This window comes from Bubalus kerabau, chromosome 1 (genome assembly GCF_029407905.1).
Source record: "Bubalus kerabau isolate K-KA32 ecotype Philippines breed swamp buffalo chromosome 1, PCC_UOA_SB_1v2, whole genome shotgun sequence".
In the NCBI taxonomy this organism is placed as follows: Eukaryota; Metazoa; Chordata; class Mammalia; order Artiodactyla; family Bovidae; genus Bubalus; species Bubalus kerabau.
This window is the reverse complement of record NC_073624.1, coordinates 216,135,393-216,148,348: the sequence shown is the minus strand read 5'-3', so window position 1 is coordinate 216,148,348 and position 12,956 is coordinate 216,135,393. Positions and strand designations below refer to the sequence as shown.

The window sequence follows — 12,956 nt, the reverse complement described above, 5'->3', positions numbered from 1 at the left end:
AGAGCTCCAAGGCTTATGGAGAGAGACCTACTCTGCACCCTAGACCAACACAACTTTGCGAAAGTAGACAGAAGAGCACAAAAAACCAGCCTGGGGGTCAGGACTCCTGCGCTCTAGGCCTGCTCACAATGCCCCTTCATTTCTCTACATCTTTGCTTCTGCCTCTGACACAGGACCAGATCAGTGAGCTTCGAACTCTTCTCAGAGGTGCAACCCTTTGGTCAAACTGAACAGTACCAAGACATGACTCAGTGTGTAAGGCAGGTGGGGGTGCAGATGCCCCTGCGCTGCATCTCCTCGGTGGCCCCCAGGGGGGCGCGCTCTGTGACTCTCTGGGTGAACCATCTCAGTGTTGCCCTGAATCTCCCTGCATGCTCACAGTGACCATGGGCCCTGGGGCACTGAGCACCTAGCAGCTGTGACTCCTGTTCTTGGGGTAGGAGGGGCCCCTGTGAGGAGCAGCAGCAGCACCATGCTTGGAGTGTGTGCAGACCTGCCCTGGACACCTGCCCAGCTGAGCAGGGAGGGCAGGTGAACCAAGGAGCCTGGGTAGCAGTGGGGGGAGGAGAGGCACTGGCCCAGGATGCTCCTGAGTGACCTTCTGGGGCTTCAGCCATGGGCCAGTACAGCTGACTCCCCACCCAGCCTCTGTGGGCAGAAGGCTCACAGGGAGGCGACTTAGAAGGTGGCCAAGCAGAGGGGTCTTATCCACAACATCTGTTAGGTATATTTCTGAGGTCACAGGAAGGACCAAGACGCAGTCCTTCCATCATACAGATAAGGAGACTGAGGCCCAGAAAGGGATGGTATCTTCCCTGAGGAGGTAGAGTAAAATGAGAGCCAAGGACCAAACTCCAAGGTATTGGAATTTGTCTAAGAGCTCCCAGCTCATCCTTTCTCTACAGCTGGCCCTTTCTGTCCACACAGTAAGTGCCTTCTCGTTCTTTCCAACCTCCTTTATCAAAACTGGTCCCAGGAGAAGAGGCGGGCACCTCTTTCCAGCAGGGAGGAGATGTCAGCTCCAGCTCACCATGGGGCAGAGTAGCTAGCTACACAGCAGATAAGAAATGAAACTAATGGAATATGGATGGCAAGGTGGGGGGCACCCACTTCATGAAGCAGCAGCCAATCCAGCTCAAGGCCTCCTGGCTGCACTCCTTGGTGTGAGGGGCAGGTGTGGTTCTGAGACCTGGACAGTCACACAGGGCCCCTCACTTGACTTAATGCTCTGCTCTTGCCCTTTTAAAATTCTTACTAATTTGTAATCAAGATATTATTTTTGTTTCACGCCAGGGGCTACCAACTATAAAGCTGGTGCTGACTGGCCAGTCATGAACTGTGTGTCCTTGAATAAGTATCTCAACCTCTGGGAGCCTCAGTTTTCTTATCTGCAAAATGGAAACAACCACAGCTCCCGCCTCAGGAAATTGTTCTGAAGATGAATTAAGAGAACATATGTGGGGCTCTTCACAAACGTCTGGTACATAGTAAACCCTTGACCAGTGAGAGTTAACCACTATCAATAAAAATGATTTGACATAGATGCCCCGCTCCATAAAAAGGATATTAACCAAATCCCAGAGCTAGGAAGCCATGAGAGGGTCACAGGTGCCCAGACACCAGGCCACCTCCCCAGCCTCTTACCTTCCTGAAATGGCTGTGTTTGCATCTGCAGCCGGATCTTGATGAGGTCCACGGGAGCACCCAGCCCGACAGAGACCACACCGGCCACCATGCTGGCCAGAAGCAGGTCAGACAGCACGTGGGGTGGGCCAGCCTCAGGCTCCCGGCACCGGTGGTGGCTGAGGAACCTCTGTGTGTTGCTGAAGACCCCAAACACCACCGAGTTGTAGACGGCGATGCTGGCAAGGGGGAAGGACATGCCCTTGAAGAAGCCAAACACCTGTGGGGAGACCCAGGAGGAGGACGCATGAGGGCCTATGCCACCCCTGGAACAGACCTTGCCCTCCTGGAGCCCACGGCCTGGTTGGGGAGACACCACAGGAAAAGCAAGCCAGTATGTCAGTGGAAAGAATAAGAGGGCGCTGATGTGAAAGGAGAAACAGGGGAGCAAGAGAGCATCCTTGCCCTGAGGAGGAACTGGCTTCTGCATGAAGCTGTTTCTTGAGCCATGGTGTGCTGGGCCTGGGACATGCATTTGTCACCAGAGCGGCAGTGTTCCTGGGCTGTGGCCGAGGGCAGCCCATGGAGGCCCAGTGGGCAGTGGGCTTGCCAAGCACCACATGCTCCCTGCTCATGCGCCACTCCAACAAAAGCATTCTCTGGGCACGCGCCAGGCCCTGCAGGACAAGAAAGAAGCACTTTACGCCTGCACTGAGCCCACAGTCTGGAGGTGGGGGAGGAGGGGACCCAGGCAGACAGACTGACAGGCAAGTAAAATATAATGCGTTAAGTCTGTAGTGGTGGGGTGTGAAGGGTCCCACAGCCCCGCCAGGGGCACCTAGGCCAGCAGGTAGCTGGGTGCCCCTGAGCATCTGCGTCTGTTGGGACAGAGCCAGAGGGAGAATCCCCGAATGAACAGCATGAAAGGCTTCTGTACACACATCCTGCCTTCTCAGCAGACACCACAGATGTGCCACTGAGCCTGGAAAATTCCAGAGGCCCTTGGAAGAGTCAGGGCCACATACAGGGCACCAAAGGTGAAAAAGCACTGGGAAGCAATTGTAAAAACTCTAGGCTGTACTCAAGCCAGTTCAGCCTGTCCTGCATGCCTGCACCCTGTTTACAAGAGCCTGGACACCACCTCACACAAGCGTCCACACGCATGTGCATGCAAACACACGTGCATGCATTCACCATACTCCAGACTCCTCCTCTTCAAGGCCCCTCAGATAACTCGGGACATCGCTTAGCTTTGAACCACCGTGTCTTAGAGGAATGGCAACAGTCCCCATGGAAACCCCAGGGCACATGTCCCAAAAAGGAGAATCAACAGCTGCCATTCAGAGGATGGAGGAGTAGGACAACATTACACCAGAACAGCTAGTGCTGGGTTTGCAGGGCTCACCCTGAGCAGACCATCCAGAGAATCAGAACAACATGCAGGCACAAGACACACTTCAACCAAGGAGAAGAAACTCCAGGTGCAAGCAGGAGCCTCCTGAGCTCCAGGCCACTTCCCAGGAGGGAGCCTGGTGGGGACAGAGGTCAATAAGGGGGTCATGTTCCCAGTGACTCAAGGAAAAGCCCAGTGCTGCCACAGGGCTTACACCTATTTCTTTTTTTTTAATTAATTTTTATTGGAGTGTAATTGCTTTACGATGTTGTGTTAGTTTCTGCTCTATAGCAAAGTGAATCAACTATACGTACACATATACCTACAATTTTTTGGATTTCCTTCCCATTTAGGTCACTACAGAGCACCGAGTAGAGTGCCCTGTTCTATGCTGGAGGTTCTCATTAGTTATCTATTTTATACATAGTAATGTGTATATATATATATATATATATATATATATCAATCCCAATCTCCCAATTCATCCCACCCCCACTTTATCTCCTGGTATCCATATATTTGTTCTTTGTCTGCTTACGCCTATTTCTTTAAACTAATAGTTCATTTAATCCTAAATTTTAAAATTTATTGAAAATTCCCCAAGGAGGAGTCTTGGAAAGTCTTCAAAAAGCACATACTAATTCTCGAATGGCACCTGATGCTTCTACAAAATCTGTTACTCAGATTTTCCCCTCTGCAGAGAAAATCCCTAGGTCCCCTGGTCTGGAGTGATGTGTGATACAAGCCTGCTCTGGGTGTCTGGGACCAGAAGAATCACCCCACTCCCACCCCTCGCCCCACTCTAGAATAAAGGGAGCTTGTGAACACATGGCTTCCCTGCCACTCATCTGGTTTTCAAAACCTGACAGGTCACCCTGTTTTTGCAGGAATTTTCCACTCCATGTTCCTAAGTGCCTCAAAATTTCTCCAGAGAGATGACACACAGTATTTTTCCTCAATAATATTGCACCCGGGGACAGGGTTAAGTTTAGGTAATACATAATATTTGAGGAGTGGTGTGAGATGAACAGGGAACACTGAGCCAAAGGCGATGAGCGTCATGAACAGGGGGTGAGGACGGTGACTTTGGTTCCCAGGAGAACCTTCCCGCCAGGAGCACTTACACTCTCCCTCCTGTACACCATGCGAATGCAGCTGAGGGTGCTCCCGTAGCCAGAGCCAGCCTGCAGGCGAGCCTGCGGAGAGAGGCAAAGGCAAGGGCCTGAGGGCCAGGCGGAGACAGGTCATGTTCCCACCATTCCCACGATACTGGGCTCCCAGCACGGGGCCCCAGAGAGGGGAAGGCCTGCCCCTGTGACCCTGTCCCAGCCTGGCTGGCCTTCCATCTTCTACCCGCACCGCCTCCCTACACGTCCCATTCGCCCCTTGCTAAATGCAGCAGGAGGCCCCTCGAGCTGAGAGAAGAAGACAGGCCAGTTTGTTGCACAAGAACAACACTGGTTTGGTTTGGAGACATATGGTTTTGCTGCATCTTGAATACAAGAGCTAACCTGTGGCTCCGATCTGTCTGCTGTCCAGCACCCTACCCTCCCAAATACTCCCGAGAGTGGCCTGCTCACCTCACCTCCCGATAGATACAGAACCCCCGTATCTGTCCCTGCAGTGATGCACTGGGGTCCTCGATGGCCTCCTGCTCCCCTGCTCACTCCTTTTTCTGTATCGACACAACAGTCAGACTAATCTTTTCCAAACAACGATGAATGTTTGTCACTGCTATATCAAGCTCTGCAGAGGCCTCCCTCCAAAATCAGAAAAATCCCACCCTGAACCAGCACCACAGAGGTCCTGGGTGGTGCCTCTGTGGTGCCTCTCACCACTTCCAGGCAATTTCCTCCACACCTGCTGTGCCTGTCGCTTTACACATTCCTGGACCCTGGACCATCAGTTTCTTCCTGCTTCCAGAACATTCCACCTACATTTCTCCCCTAGAAGGCTCTTTATTCAGCTTCTTCAGCTCATCTTTTGGGTCTGAACTTCAGTGGTCCAATGATGTGATCTGCCTGTTTTGCTGTTGTTGCTATTCAATCACTAAGTTATATCCTACTCTTTGTGTCCCCATGGACTGCAGCACGCCAGGCTCCTCTATCCTTCACCACCTCCCAGAGTTTGCTCAAATTCATGTCCATTGAGTCAGTGATGTTATCTGACCATCTCATCCTCTGCCGCCCCTTTCTCCTTTTGCCTTCAATCTTTCCCAGCATCAGGGTCTTTTCCAATGAGTTGGCTCTTCATATCAGGTGGCCAAAGTATTGGAGCTTCAGCTTCAGCATCAGTTCTTCCAATGAATATTCAGGGCTGATTTCCTTTAGGATTGACTGGTTTGATCTTGCAGTCCAAGGGACTCTCAAGAGTCTTCTCCAGCACCACAATTCGAAAGCATCAATTCTTCAGCACTCAGTCTTCTTTATGGTCCAACTCTCACATCCGTACATGACTACTGGAAAAACCATAGCTTTGACTACATGGACCTTTTATGGTAAAGTAATGTCTCTGCTTTTTAATACACTGTCTAGATTTGTCATAGCTTTCCTTCCAAGGAGCAAACTTTTTTTTTTTCATTTCATGGCTGCAGTCATTTTCCACAGTGATTTTGGAACCCAAGAAAATAAAATCAGTCACTGTTTCCACTTTTTCCCCTTCTATTTGCCATGAAGTGATGTGACCGGATGCCATGATCTTAGTTTTTGAATGTTCAGTTTCAAGCCAGCTTTTCACTCTCCTCTTTCACCCTCATCAAGAGGCTCTTTGCTTCCTCTACAGTTTCTGCCATTAGAGTGGTATTATCTGCATTTCTGAGGTTGTTGATATTTCTCCCAGCAATCTTGATTCCAGTTTGTGCTTTATCCAGCCCAGCATTTTGCATGATGTACTCTGCATAGAAGTTAAATAAGCAGGGTGACAATACACAGCCTTGACGTACTCCTTTCCCAATCCTGAGCCAGTCAGTTGTTCCATGTCCAGTTCTAACTGTTGCTTCTTGACCCTAATACAAGTTTCTTAAGAGACAGGTAAGGTGGTCTGTTATTCCCATCTCTTTAAGAATTTTCCACAATTTGTGGTGATCCACATAGTCAAAGGCTTTAACATAGTCAATAAAACAGAAGTAGATGGTTTTTTTGGAGCTCCTTTGCTTTCTCCATGGTCCAATGAATTTTGGCAATTTGATCTCTGGTTCTTTTGGCTCTCTGAAGCCCAGCTTACACATCGGAAAGTTCTCGGTTCACATAACTACTGAAGCCTAGCTTGAAGGATTTTGAGCATAACCTTGCTAGCAAGTGAAACGAATGCAATTGTACAGGAGTTTGAACATTCTTTGGCATTGCTCTTCTTTGGAAATGGAACAAAACTGGTCTTTTCCAGTCCTGTGGCTAGTGCTGAGTTTTTCAAATTTGCTGACATATTGAGTGCAGCACTTTAACAGCATCATCTGCTAGGATATAAAATAGCTCTGCTGGAATTCTGTCACCTCCATTGGCTTTGTAGGGTATTTGGGTTCCCTCTGTGGAACAGGGCCATTTTGTATTTTCCTCTCATCCCTGAAGCAGGGCGTGGCCCTGGCACTCGGCCCTTTGCACTGACTGACCGAGGGGCTGGAGGATGAGATGGTGGCGTGCTCTAATGGAGGCTGACTTCGCTGACTGAGGTATCTGTAGACAGGCAGAGGGTCTGAGTAAGGCCACAGAAAAGCCCAGGGCATATTTCACCCTGGGCCTAGACCAGAGCAAAGATCTGTCAGCCCTTGAGGAAGTTGACACCCATGTCAGCAGCACAGCTCAAGCCTCTAGGTTCTCCAAGTGCAACAGGAGCTAGCACATAATATGCACCTACTGCATACATGGGGAAATACTGGGCATCTTATGGAACTTATCTCACAGAATCCCACAAATGCTATGAGGTGTGGATACTGTCCCCACCTCACTGATGAAAAAGCTGATTCCCTGTGTAGGTTTCTGATTGCTGCCGTAACAAAATATGATAAATTTAGTGGCTTAAAACAATGCAAATTTATTTTCTTACAGTGTTCTCGCTGGTCTATAGAGAGCTGAGCCCTGATTAGAAAACCCTGGTCACACTGCATCAGACATAAACTTTAAGCATACCAGGTGTGCCAGGAGCCCGCAGTGAATCCTGACCCCAGCCCTGCTGCCCCAAGCAGCCAGCCTGGCTCTCCCACCTGTAGGGTGGGAGTCTCTGCCCAGGTCAGCAGCCTGGATCCTTCCAGCTTGGCTCTTTCAGCGGGGAGCCTGGGGACCTGGGACAAGCCGCTTGTCTGCATCACCACGCTCCAGCACGTGTGCTCTTCAGGACAGAAAGGCTCACTCACTGCTGTACCCTCACTGCCAACGTGACAGTCTTCATGACAGCCCCACTGGGGGAAGAGGCTCACTGTCCACTTTATAGATGAGGAAACTGAGGCTCGGGGAGGTTAAGGGAGAAAATACAGGAAGTGGGAACTGGACTCCAGGCTATTCTGACTCTAGAACTCTGGCCCAGACCTTTCTCAGTGAATAGGAACTCTAGAGTAAATGCCAGCCGGAAGGAAAATGTTCTAGAGAGAAACAAGGGCCCCAGGCCAGCCCCGGGCTGGACTCAGAGGCCAGCCATGGAAGGTGGCATCATCAGGCTGGTACTCTCAACAGAGAGGTTCTTAGGTGGAACAAAGACTAGATTTTATGTGTTGGGAAAGCTTCCCTGTAGAGGTTCAGGGGGAGGAGTGGAGAAAAGGAGGAGAGTCTTATCCTTTAAAGCTGACATGTGGCACAGGGTGGCCAGGCTTACCACGCCAGGGGCAGGAGATGAGGATGGGGCTTCCAAACAGGCTCTACCAGCCCCTGACCAGGCTGTGGGTGAGGGAAGGATACTCTTTCGGGGAAACACACTGGTTGTGGCTGCCTGGGTCAAAAACATGGCTGTTAGATCTGCAGGGGCAGGGACCGGACTTGCTTTGTCCACCACCTCTGCCCTGGAGAAAGCATCCAGGATGTGTTTGATATATGAGCAAAAGGCTGGGCTTGTGTGAGGGACTCAAGGAGCCAGGAAATACCTTCAACTATTTAGACATGTAGGCTGGCCTCCCCATCAGAAGACAGCAGGCCTGGGCTCTGACGGAGGAGGGGCCCACAGTCACATGGGGAGGAAGATGGGGAGAAAGGGGGCCACAGTGGCCCCTGTAGGAGGGCCTGAGAGGTTCCTCTTTGTGCACAGTCCTGGCAGAGCATTAGATACGCACGTGAAAGGCAGGGTGAGGAGGCACTATTAGTGGCCACCTTCTCAGGGTATAACTGTGAGTGCTGCTTAGCACGGGGACAGGAGGCAGGGGTGGGGGTGGAATCAGATGTCCCTTTGTAGCACCTCACTTCTCAGTGCTTCAACTTGTCGTGACCTGGAGTGAGCCCTTCCCCTTTCTGGGCCAGTTTCCACACCTGTAGAACAAGGGGCGTGGATGATTCCAATGCTAAGGGGCTTTGCTGGCTCCATCAAGTTAACGTGGCTTCCCGTTCCCAACCTAGGTCCAGAGTCCTAAGCTGATATTCAAGGCCTACAAGGATTGACTGCCCACCTACCCTTCCTGGATTCTGATCCGTAGCTGCTTTCAGAAACCTGAGGCATCAGCAAAACTGGCCATGTTGGCCTTTCCTAAGTGTGACCCCCAGGCGGCCTCCCCACTTCAGTGCCTTTGCCTGTTCTGTTCTCTGTGCCTGGGATATCTTTTCCAATCACCTGACCTTAGATGCTGGTTCAGATGCCACCTCACACTGGAAGCCTTTTCTGGTTCCTTAGTTTCACAGAGGCTAACAGGAGAATACTTCCAGTGCCCTCGCCCCCTCCCCTGAAGATCCTGAGAACCTAGAGGCAGAAACGGAGCATTCACGAAAACAAAATCCCTGCCAAGCAATGAGGGTAGAGCATTCCAGGCCAGGCCTCCTAGCTCTCCACCCCCATGGACTGGCACAGAGAGCTGGCCCTGGGCTGGCGACCTTCTGGGGATCAGAGCAGCAGGCACACTACTGGACGCAGACTAGCTCCAGGCCTCTTTCCAAAAGGTAGTGGTGACATGGCTACCGTACCTTGACTGTATCCAGAGGGTGGCCGACGACGACGCTGGCTGCACCTGGGGATCAAGAAGACTTGCTGGTTACTCAGCCCCTGGACTTCGAACTTGCACCAGCTGTTCGAAGACAGAACAGAGGACCCAGGCACTTAGATTCACTTGCTCGGTCCATGCCCAGTCATCAGAAGGGACCCTCAGGCATGGGCTCACACACAGAGCAAGGCAAAGAGAATGGAGTAAAACTTGGGCTTTGCCTCCAGGACAAGTACGCTATAGAAAGGGAGGCAAAGGTGCTGGGATAACTGGGTATTAGTGCAAAAGAATAAAGTTAGACCTCTCCCTCATACCATATAGGGGCTTCCCTGATAGCTCAGTTGGTAAAGAATCTGCCTGCAATGCAAGAGACCCTGGTTTGATTCCTGGGTCAGGAAGATCTGCTGGAGAAGGGATAGGCTACCCACTCCAGTATTCTTGGGCTTCCCCCTGTGGCTCAGCTGGTAAAGAATCCACTTGCAATGTGGGAGACCTGGGTTTGATCTCTAGGTTGGGAAGATCCCCTGGAGAAGGGGAATGGCTACCCACTCCAGTATTCTGGCCTGGAGACTTCCATGGACTCTATAATCCAAGGGAGTCACAAAGAGTTGGACATGACTGAGCGACTTTCACTTTCATACCATAGACAAAGTTAACTCAAAAGAAACCAAAGACCTATCCAGAAGCACTAAAACTACAGAAATCATATACTAAAACATGGAGGGAAATCTCCATGACTATAGATTTATAACAGATTCTGAAAGTAGATTAGTGGTTGCCCAGAGGGAGAGGAATGGCATGGGGTTTCACAATAAATAGGTGTGAGGGATCTTACTGGGGGGTTAAATGTTCTAAAGCTAACTTACAGTAATGGTTGCACCACCTAGTAAAATTACTAATAATCACTAAATTGTACACTTGAAGTGAGTGGATTTTATGATATGTAAAATAACCTCAATAAAGTTACTTTAAAAGTAACCATATAGCATTTAGGGGCTTCCCAAGTGTCACAGTGGTAAAGAATCCACCTGCCAGTGCAGGAGACACAGGAGATGTGGGTTCAATCCCTGAGTCGGGAACATCATCTGGAGGAGGAAATGGCAACCCACTCCAGTATTCTTGCCTGGAGAATCCCATGGACAGAGGAGCCTGGCAGGCTACAGTCCATGGGGTCACAAAGAGACAGACACAACTGAGCAACTGGGCATACAGATAGCATTTAAACAGCACCTGATGCTGCTGCTGCTGCGTCGCTTCAGTCGTGTCCCACTCTGTGCGACCCCATGGACTGCAGCCTACCAGGCTTCTCCGTCCATGGGATTTTCTAGGCAAAAGTACTGGAGTGGGGTGCCATTGCCTTCTCCGACAGCACCTGATACTTATTAAGTATTCCCTGCTACTACATTCATCTTCATTTCATGGAAGCAAAACTCTGTTGATGTAAACAAAGTAAGGCCAATCTCAGAATAAAGGATGACCCACTACTTGCCATGTGAGGTGGAGACAGTCTTCGTGTCATCAGAGATTTTGAGCCACTCTGGTAGCCTCATCCGCCAGGACATTTCTCAAATCACGTCCCGGGCAGCCCTACTGAAGTTGGTCAGACTACTGAAGGGGCAGTCAAGGAAAGTCTCTCCCTCTCAACAGCTGAAAGGTTGTCTGAAGAGGGCCTGGATGTGCCCACTGGGTCTCTGGGCACAGCCCCTTGACTGGTAAATTTAGCCCTACCCAAGGGAGCCTGTGCAACAGAACTGTCCCCAGTGAAAGAAATTACCTCTGCTTGGGAGGGTGAGAGACAGGAGCCCTACAGCCACCTGTGGGGGACAGACATGGACTCCTGCTAGGTGGGAGGGGCCACCAGAAGATGAACCACCGATTCCAGATGCTGTTTCTGTTTTTTCCTTTCCTACAAGTCTCCTGGTCTCCACACCTAGGACACTTGGTGGGGCACAAACACGATGGCCACAGCCTCTACCTGAGCATGTCAGTATTTTACTTTGTCTTTGGGGAGTGGCTGCATTCATCAACATTTCTTTTCTGATGATCCTCTTGTGTGCATGCATGCTAAGTCACTTCAGTCCTGTCTGACTCTGCGACCCCATGAACTGTAGCCCTCCAGGATCCTCTGTCCGTAGGATTCTCCAGGCAAGAATACTGGAGTGGGTTGCCATGCCTTCCTCCAGAGGATCTTCCCAACCGAGGGATCAAACCTATGTCTCCTGCGACTCCTGCATTGCAGGCGGATTCTTTACTGCTGAGCCGCCAGGGAAGCCCAATGATCCTCTTAGATGGAGCCAAAAGAAAGACTGTATTTTACAATAAGCGAAGTCTCTCAAACCTTCAATAGCTGAACAAAGAGGAGGGACAGACCGACCCCCTACTGGACAGAGAAGAATGAAGAAGGGAGGCAATGGATGTGACTCTTGCCCAAGCAAACACACCCAGCAGACAGCGGCTCCGGGAGCGGTAGGTAGGGATCAGCCGGCCCAACAGTGCCAGAGGAGAGGTGTGACAGTTGGCAGCAGCTGAAAACCGTAAGGGTTTCCCCTGTCTGGCAGGGGGCGTCTGCTGCCGGTACTGTGTCCCCAGCTCTGTGCTCCAGCTCCCCCAACAGCCGGACGCCCGAAGAGCCAGCCTGACCGTGGTGCCGGGCTCCGCATCCTGCGCGCGGAGCGTGCGGTGGTCAAGCGCCACCCTCACCTACAAGTTCCCAGGAGTGCCCAAATTCAGATGAGCACCAGGGCGCCGAAGGGAGTGTACGCGCCGGGATGCTCCATTGGCTGTCCACTTTGATGGGCGGTTTAATCATTACGGATCAGAATCAAGTTTTGTAAACCCGAAGTTTGAGGCAATCGCAGGCTCCGGAAGAATCTGAGTGGGGCTCGCGGCAGCAGGCGAGGAGCCGCAAGACCAGCCGGGCGGCTGGCGGCGCGCGCCTGGGTAGTGTATGGGCAGTAGCTGAGCTCCCGAATCAGGCACCGCGTGGAGACTCCGCCCGTGCAGCGCCCGCCGCCTCGCTCTCTTCCTGTCGCGCAGAACTGTCCCCGTCCACACTCACCTCTGGGGGTCCCTCCATCCCTCCCGTCCTGGGTTGCGCTCACCTCCGATCCAGCCCGCGACAAAGTCTTCCAGTTGGAAGTTGCCCATGGCCCCGGCCGCGGCGCCTCGCTTTCCTGGAGCTGGGTCAGTGCCCATTCAATGTCTTCTGGACAGGGCCTGCGGGCAAGCGCGCCAGACGGGTGAAGTCAGGGACACGGATTCCCTGCAGGCAGGTCCTCCTCCACACCGGGCTGCCCCACTCCCCGCTTCGGGTGCCCGCGGGCGGCTGACATCACGCCCCCAGTGGACCTTAAAGGCACAGAGCGCGGGCCGGCGAGGGAGTATCCACCTGCAGTTATTCACGTCTCTGAGACACTGGAAATTATTTCAGGGACATTTTTTCAAATGACAAGAGGTAAAGAGGAAGGCCCTATCTGAGGTCGGGAAGTATTTGATTACAAACACCAAGGTCACTCTGTGACTGAATTATTTAGCTGGATGGACACATCTTCTTTTCAGCTAAAACAGAGCTGGAATAATTGTAATTGAATGCCCAACTATCAGGGCTTCCCTGGTGGCTCAGTCGTCAATAATCTGCCTGCAACGCAGGAGTTACAGGAGAGACAGGTTTGATCCCTGGGTTGGGAAGATCCCCTGCAGAAGTGAATGGCAACCCACTCCAGTATTCTTGCCTGGAGAATCCCACTGATGGAGGAGCCTGGTGGGCTACAGTCCATGGGGTCACAGAGTCAGACATGACTGAAGTGACTTAGCATGCACACACATCCAACTTTC

At 51.5% G+C, this 12,956-nt stretch overlaps 1 protein-coding gene across 1 annotated transcript in view; it reads right to left on the bottom strand.

Moving 5' to 3' along the window:
- Nucleotides 1-12,269, bottom strand: part of SLC25A48 (solute carrier family 25 member 48) — a 40,403-nt gene extending 28,134 nt beyond the window's left edge. The window contains exons 1-4 of the mRNA XM_055566776.1: nucleotides 12,224-12,269; nucleotides 9,106-9,149; nucleotides 4,141-4,212; nucleotides 1,645-1,903 (exon numbers count right to left, since the gene is read on the bottom strand). Of these exons, the coding sequence (XP_055422751.1) occupies nucleotides 1,645-1,903; nucleotides 4,141-4,212; nucleotides 9,106-9,149; nucleotides 12,224-12,269 (421 nt within the window). The remainder of the gene's footprint in view (nucleotides 1-1,644; nucleotides 1,904-4,140; nucleotides 4,213-9,105; nucleotides 9,150-12,223) is intronic.
- Nucleotides 12,270-12,956: the final 687 nt, after the last annotated feature.